Source organism: Rhea americana, unplaced genomic scaffold, assembly GCF_003343005.1.
Source record: "Rhea americana isolate MKP2758 unplaced genomic scaffold, rheAme1 scaffold_119, whole genome shotgun sequence".
Lineage (NCBI taxonomy): Eukaryota > Metazoa > Chordata > Aves > Rheiformes > Rheidae > Rhea > Rhea americana.
The window spans coordinates 1,088,403-1,096,844 of NW_028185250.1; the positions used below are offsets into that span (position 1 = coordinate 1,088,403).

An 8,442-nucleotide genomic window follows, 5' to 3' on the forward strand; every position below is an offset into this window, starting at 1 on the left:
TCGGGACAGCTGCCAGCCCGCCGCCCGGGACTCAAGTAGCCCCCGATTGCAGCGGCTCCCGCTCCCAAGCCCGTGGGGCGCTCCGTGGGAGGACCCGCGCCAACGGCACACCGCAATGGCGCCAGGCCTCCCGCCCCCCTCGGCACTGCTATACGGCTAGCAGCACCGCCCCAACCGCCACCGCCCCCAGAGCGCATGCGCCATCCTCCCCCCCCCGAACTCTATGCTCGATTAGCCTGGCTGAGCCAGGCTCATGCCTCGCGAGAGCGCCGCAGCCGGGAGCAGTTAGACACKGCCGCAGCCGGCTCGGCAGCGATTGCTCCTGCCTGCTGCGGCGGCGCGAGGGCGGGCGGGCGCCATGGCGGCGCGGGGGGCCTCGCGCCTGASCTGGTGCCTCCGCCGAGTCGGGGTGAGCGGCGACTGGCTCCTGCTGGAGGCCGGCACCGAGGTGAGCCGGGCCGGGCCGCGGCGCTCCCCCGTCACTGGGCTTCGCCGCGGAGCCCCGCCCGGGTGAAGGCCGCGGGGGCGGCGCGGCCCTCGCCGGCGCTGCGCAGCCGTTGCTGCCGGTGCCAGCGGTTGGTAACGGCCCCGCTTCCCTGAAGCGCGCCGCGGCCGCCTCTCGCTGCGCCCCGGCTGAGGGGCGGGTGGCTGGCTGGTTGGGGGGGGGGAGAGGGGGAGTGTGTGTGTCTGCCAGTTTGGGAGCCTTGTGATTCCTTAACGCCCTTTCTAGGAAAAAAAAAAAAAAAAGAAAAGAAAGGAAAAGGAAAAAAGGACGAAAACTAGGTTAATGAGCGGCAGCTGTTAATTATTATTCAGAAGAGCAGATTGTTAATCTGAGTTTATAAATTACTTGCCGTAAAGCAGGCTTGATGAAGCACTGCTCACTATTCCYCCCCTCCATGCTTTCTTAAAGAGCAGCCTCCCCCCGACCCAGATTACAGACAGTTTATTCCAACGCTTATAACTTGCAAGGGAGCGTAAAGCAGGGTGCTGCTTTTGAGGCCAGCTGTTTAAACTTATTTTCCTATGCTTTCAGATATTATTTTTTTAACAATGGTGTCATATCTAAACAGATGTTGTTTGTGTGATGATGGTAATGTTAAAAAAAAGAATCACTGTGATGTGCTGTGATGCCCTGACAAAGTTAACAGTGTGTAACAGTCACTTAATAAGTAAGTAACATACTTAGTTCTTGTGGCCAGAGTTATTCAAGTGTAAATTTGAAATTTAAGGCTGACATTTTCAGCCATTGCAGTTATGTTTCAGAATGACATAGATACAAGATTTGCTTCTGTTAGCTTTTTTTTTCCTAATTAAAAGCCCAAAGAGGTCTCTCTAACTTTCAACTCAGATAACAAATTAACATTTTGAGGATTGGGTGCTACAAAAGGATTGCAGTTCCAATGCTTGAAAGCAGACAGTTAAATGTTGTGTGTTCACACTATACTCAATTCCTTTATGCTTATGCACTGCAAAAGGTACCCCTGCTAATTCATCTTTTGGTGCTAGGCAAGTTTTTAAGCAGATGTGTGCATGCCTGTTACTTTCAATTTTGGATTTGAAGCCAGCAGGATTGTAAGTATGCACAGCTAAGGAACTGAGTATTGCAATAAAGGTTCTGGTAACTGTGTGGAGAATCTTGTTCACAGTATTTTTGCCCTGGTTATTGGCATAATGTTGCTGTCCCTCTCATGGGCAATAGAGGAAATGTTTGGCTGGTTCTGAAGGCTTACCAGCTTGCAGTCTGGCATGTTAGCACTAACTACTTTCACTAGGATTTTAAATGGTGGTGTCGAGCTATATTGCTGAGATGGGGAGGTACATTATGTTGACAGTGATGAACTCCAGTGAACAACTGGTAATATCTGAAACCCCCGTGGCTATTTGCTCAATCAACTTTAGCAAGGGGGAGTTTTGTGATTGGCCCTGTGTCGTTTTGGTTGTGTTGGAGCTTTGGGCCACAAGATGTGCCTGACCAAGCACTAATAATAGTTGATGTGGGTTAGGCATTTCTGTTAAAACTGCACAGACAAAAGCAAAGCTGAGTGTATAAGTGAATCCAACTGAAGTTCTTCCTGTCATGGAGGAAGCTGCATGGGGCAGAGGGGAAGGTGATGGTAGAGAATCATCTTCCATCTTGAGAATCATCTTCATCTTACTAACGTGATCCATGTTGACAGAACATTATAGATATGAAGCATTTAAGAAGTATAGAATTCCTTGCGTTTACTTTGATTCCTTCCTTTAAATCCAAAGGATGAGACTGTTTCAGGTAACATGTAATGAATTACCTTTCCTGGACTGCAGGATCTTGTCATCATCTTGTAGGAATTGGAAGATATGATGTAAATGAGTTGGGACTGCAGGGGGAAAAATGGAGCAGTCTTCATCTAAGACATACAGACTAGGGTATACTTTTGTAACATGCCTCGTCTGATTTAACTGTGGGCTTCGGTTAAATGGTGTATTGCTATGCTCTTTTTGGCTGCATGTTCTTGTATCTATTGCACTGGATTCATGCAGTTGTCTAATTACATGGTAAGCTGGCTGAAAACTTGTCCTTTTTAAAATAAATGACTTTCCTGCAGCACACAAGTGAATAAGAAACATGCTGCAGGGAACTATCAGATCATGCAGAGGGGACAGGGTGAGCAGAGCCATGTTTTAAATGGCAGCCTGCAATTTGATCATACTTTTTTAAAATAAAATATTGTGAAGCTGTACTACTACAAATTCTGTCCATTCTTCTTCCAGGAGATACTGTGAGATTCTAATCAGATTATTTAGATCACCCTCACCAATAGTTACGAATTGCATGTTGCTTAGTTTCTAAGCCCTAAGATTGATGATGTGATTTACGAAAGCATTGCAAGGTTAGGGCACGGTTACATGTGTGCTTTTTGGATAGCAGTTTTCTAGGCTACTTTTTCTGTGTCTGTAGTGTTTACAACAGTTGAACAGATGCAGTTAGAGAAAGAAGAGAGTAAGAAATAATCTTGATTAGTTTATTGCTCGGTGAGACCAACAAACAGCTCTACTGGCTTGAAGAAATGATGTTTCATAAGGTAATGAATTTGATGGGAGGATGGATGGATTAAGAACTGACCTTGCTGCTGAGAAAAATTTCCATGAAACCAAGGCTGAAATCTGCCTTAGAGCTCGCAAGTGTTCATCAAGGTGAAGGAATGATAATTCTTTAGACTTCTTTGGAGATTCCCATTTTCTATCTGCTCTTGAATTTAAATGGAAAAACATAGGAGATTTGTAAAGAACTGGTAAATCATCCTATTATTGTAACTCTATAGGGAAGCAGCTATAAAAGAAAGATTTCTGCTGTACTTAAATTCAGACCGTATAAGCTGAATTTACTGTGTTGTTGCTGATTGTAATTACTAAACTACTTTATTTTTAGGTATCTGTAGGCCGAGGATTAGATCTTACGTACCAGCTGGTGTCAAAAACCTGTCCCTTGATGATCTCTCGTAAGCACTGTGTTTTCCAGCAAAATGCAGAAGGGCAGTGGACTGTTAAGGATAACAAGGTAAGAGACTGGAGACTTTGTATTCTGAGATGTATTAAAGGGAATGCCTTGTTTGAGTTCAAACAGTGTATAAGCTATGGTATAATGGAATATAAAAATGATAGAAGGCCCTTGGGAACCTCTCTCTCCTGTTGTGCACTTGTAGCAGGAAACTTCAGTCTGCTGCAATTGGGATGCTAAGCTTACTGCTTTTTGTATGTAAATTTGTCTCTTGGTCTAGTGGTTTTCAGACAATTACAGTCTTCCCCAAGGCATTTTGCAGTCTGTGAACCTGCTTTGTATTACATTCTGGAAAAAGAAAAAAGGAATTTTGGCAGTAATTATCATGAGAATCTAATGTTAGAGAAACCATGCCTCATGCACTGTTCAGTCAAAGGAGTATCTTCTGGAATTTATTTTTAGCTGTTTAGAGCCAAGTATTGAGATCAAGAGATCAAGCTTTCTTTTTGACTTCAGTAGTGATCTGATTTTTACATCATAGTCTTTTTACTTTCTCATTCAGACAGAAAATGTTTAAAGGAAGAAGGAAAAAAAAAGGAACTTATTTGAAAAACAATATTGAATGAACAGTCAGTGTTGAACAAGTCATCCAGCCTTTAAAGCATTTTTGGGTTAGCAACAGATAAGCCCAGAAGGAATAGAGTGGCTACTGTTAAAATTACACAATTACACTGCTCTTAAACAAGGGTTTATTCCAGTAGATTTATGAAGTTTGAAAACTTTCAGTTTCTACATGGTTTCAAACATTTATGGTAGATTAACTATCAACATTTCTGGATCATCACTGCTACCATTTTACCAAGTTGTCTTACTGAATATATTTGTGATGTGTCAGTTCTAATGGTTCTGTAGCTTATCTTGAGCACAGCTCAGTTTTACTGTTTTTTTTTTTTGAAACTATTCCTTCTGCTAGTACCTAATGTAACAACCTCTTTTGTGCTTTGAACATTTTATCCAGAAGACATTTTGCCTTCTCCCTCTCTTTTCTTTTCTTTCTTCTTTTTTTAACAGTCTGCTTGCATTTATGGTTATGGAGCACTATTCCATATCCCYCCCCCCCCCCCYYTAAGCAGTGTAAACTATGTTCCATTTTCTTTTCTAGTTTCTTCTTGGATTTGAGATGACTTTAATTGTTAAGAATAGTTACTGCAGTATTCTATATTTTTGTCAATGATCTATTGTGGAGTCTTTTCTGTTGTTCAGTTAATATTTCTCCTGAAGCTTTGGGGTAGTTTTCTTCCCTTGGAGTTCATTCTTTTCCTTCTGTGCAACTACTTATAGTCATCTTATTCTTAGCGATTGTACACAAAATCTGTAATGCAGTAGTAATACAGAATAAATAATGTAATAACTGTAAGAAGTGGGACACTAAGTCAATAAATTGGATATTGCAAGATCTGTTTAAAGAGGTGTCTGGTTCTGACTGCAACAATGAAGAGACAGGGTATGTTCATGGCAGCCAGAAATAACTCGTTGAGGACTTTGTGTAACTGTATGTTGAATCTTGTTGGTTTCTGTCCATTTGCAGAGTTTAAATGGAGTCTGGCTTAATAAACAGCGCCTGGATCCCTTAAAAGTCTATCCTATAGCTGAAGGAGACCGTATCCAGTTAGGAGTGCCTTTGGAAAACAGAGAGACTGCTGAATATGAGTATGAAGTAATCAGGGAGGAATGGGAGAAAATCAGACCCTTCCTAGCCCAAAGGAATGACTTGGGGAAAACTAAGAGTCCAAGAACTAAACGTAAGTATAGCTTGGAAGAGTCGGAAATATCTGGATCAGAAGGCCCTTCAGATTCCAGATCCAAAAGAGACAGAGTGTCCTGTGATAGTGAACCTTCGGGTAAATCATGGGAAAGGGTAGAACAGGCCAAACACATAACAGAAAAGATGGATGTCAAGCTACCTTCTCCTGGACCAAGTGAGGAGCATAGAGGTCCTGTGCACTCTGAGAAAGCTGTATCTGTCACCCATAAGGACCAGAAAGGCTCTGGTCTTGCACAGTCTTGGACTTGCTTGGARATGCTGAGGAAAACTCTGGTAGATATAATGAAGCTGAAAGTCAAAGTACAGGAGAAGCAGACAGCAGTTCTCAATATGAAGCAGAAGCGCAGGAAATGTGCTCAGAAGCAGATCCTGGCAATGGAACAGGAGCTACGGGAGCTACAGAACCAGTTGTGCCTAGAACAAGAGCAGCATCAGCAGCAGGTGGAAGAGCTGGAGAAGATGTTCTCTAAAGAGCAGCAGAAACTAGAGGTATAATGATAATCTTTTAACTCCATATGTTCTGTTTCTTAYGGAATGACTAATAAAAGGCTTTGATGCAAAACGAGTTCTTAAACAGTACAGTAATATGCTTAATGTTGATGTGAGTTATTCTTGTTAACACTGTTACAGAAGTATTTCACTTCCAAGCATGTTTAACAAAAGAATGTGTAGAGGCAGGAAGGACTGGGCTACATGAGTGATCAGGACAAAGGTGCAAAACTTCTCGGCTTTAGAAGAGTTTCATTAAAGCAGGATGGTAGAGTATTTATGTCACAAAGGTAGAAAAGCTGTTTAGAAAGCTATTCTTTATCAAATTACAAATTTCTGACTGGTTTCCTGTGATTACTGAGATGACAAGTATCAAGGCCAAATCCACATGGGAAATCCATTCTTTTTCCAGGCAAATGAACCACTAAATGCTTAATCTTTTCATTCAGACTGCTTGGGAAAGGAGTTTTTCTTACTTGCAAAAACCTCTCTTTCCAATCTGTGAATGTCTTCAAGCAGCGTGTATGTACCGATAACTAGCTCTTTGGGAGAACAAACTAAAACTTTACCTTTCTATTTGAGTTTATTCAAAACAGTTTAAAGTAGTGAGGAATTCACCTTGGAATGAGTTTTATCTTGGAGTTACCAATTGCTTTTGTTGAAGCTTGCTGCTTAAGGGAAGGTAGCTGTATCAGAAGTACAGGAAGTCTGGAGTAATGTGCTTAGGCCCAAARGGGAGTTCAGCTGTAATCTAGTATGTTTGACCTCTTTGAATGTGCTCATGGACGGAGTTGCAGCTTTTTCTCATGCCTAAGCTGTTGCTGACCTCTGCTTCTATGAACATACAGTGCTATTAGAGCTAGAATAATTTGGAATGTTCAAAGTATGCAATTCTGAGTGATATATCCATTTTAACTCATTGCAATAAACGATATCTCTAATTTCTGTAGAACCCATGAAAGACTAGAGTGGGACTTCATAGGAGTTCACTGAATGCTAGTGGTGTTTCTTTAAGCATATCCTCCGTAAAGTGGTCATTTTCTGTCCATTGCCTTCTGCAAGTCTTTTATTTTTTATCTTCTTAATTCAAAAAAACTTTCTTCCAGCAAAAGAAGTCATGTTTTTGCTTTTGTTTTCCAGGGAGTGAAGTGGCAACATGGGGAAGAGAATCTGAAGGAGCAACTGGCCCAGGTCCTGCAGGAGGCAAGTAACTATGAATCTAGGCTTGATCTGGCTGTGTAGTTGATATACTTAACTCGTTCCTACTGCTGTGCCATCTTGGTAGAAGACTAGGAATGTGCCTCAGTTGTAGACTGGATGAAAATGATCTACAGAGCAAATTTTTGTTAAAGTGGCAGACTTCCCTTTTTGGGAGTCCTTATTTGCCAGGAAATAACACAAGAATATACACTCAGATTGACAGCATTAAGTAGCTGCAATGATGTTTATTTGAATTTGCTCCTTATGCTAATGTTTTTCATGGTGAAGTCTGTATAGTGGGTACTTGTTTTGGAGAGCTTGTGTTGGTATTTCTAATCAAAAGAAATTTTTTTTCACTCTTGGTTAGGAGCATTTTTGAAAGATTGCTGCACACCTAGGTTTCCTAGGTTTCATTTGGGGAATCTAATTTTAAAAGAATATCAGCCAACTCTGCCCACAATGACAGGTTTTTGTGGTCCATATGTATCAAATACCCCTTGATACTCAAGCATATCAGATGCACTCAAAATGAGATCAGTAAAACATAATTGAAAGGCAAAATAAACTGCAGATGTTCTCCAACAGTTAGAGTTGCTAACTTGGCTTTGAACATGTCTCAAAGCCAAGTGGCCTGTTAAGGCAGGCTCTGAAAGTGGGGTTAAGTGCTGCAGTTAGTTATTCGTTGATACTGGAAGATTTGTACTGAACGACTAGAGTAATAAGTACACTGATTTTTGCAAACTTATTGTGTTACTGTAGACAGTACCAGGGGCCCAAGCCTTGTCATGAGATATTTACAGTTTAGATAGGTGTGCCAAGATGAGAGAATGCATGCTGCCAGAGCATASCAATAGCAGCCAGTGTTGTTAATTGTGCAGTTGTAGGGTGATGCTTAAAAAAGGAAGGTAAAGGGGGATGTGAAAGACAGTGCTAGGGAGAAAGGAGGTCAGGGAAAGGCACGGAGTGAAGGTGAGGCAGAGTTTGAAGGACGGATAGTGCTTGGAACATCTGAATCTGGGTAGAACATTCTTAAGTTCTCCTTATAGCCAAAAGTCTTTGTGCACTGGGTGCYTCTGCAAGTGGCTGTGATGGTTATGAAGTGGTTGTCTGCTTTCTCTTTGCAGATTTTCCCCAATGCCGTAGTGAGTGTGTGGTAATGAGGAATAATCTCATTATTTCTTGAAATTATTGGATTGAGGATGAGGGTCTTTGGAGTTTCCAAATGTGTTGGCATGTTTTCATTATAGATGTCTTGCATGCTCATGAAACTGAGGTTACCTTGGTACTTAAAGGCTGAATATGGCAATGTTGCCAGGTCAAAACTCTTAAGTTATTTGAGTATTGAAAGCAGATTATTTTATTTTATTTTATTTTATTTTATTTTATTTTATTTTATTTTATTTTATTTTATTTTATTTTATTTTATTTTATTTTATTTTATTTTATT

At 41.4% G+C, this 8,442-nt stretch overlaps 1 protein-coding gene across 1 annotated transcript in view; it reads left to right on the top strand.

The window, feature by feature from the left end:
- Positions 1-16: 16 nt before the first annotated feature.
- The window catches only part of RNF8 (ring finger protein 8), a 16,197-nt gene continuing 7,771 nt past the window's right edge, over positions 17-8,442 (top strand). Inside the window, 4 exon segments of the mRNA XM_085320497.1 lie at positions 17-448; positions 3,413-3,541; positions 5,070-5,795; positions 6,936-6,998. Of these exon segments, the coding sequence (XP_085176623.1) occupies positions 359-448; positions 3,413-3,541; positions 5,070-5,795; positions 6,936-6,998 (1,008 nt within the window). The 5' untranslated portion in view covers positions 17-358.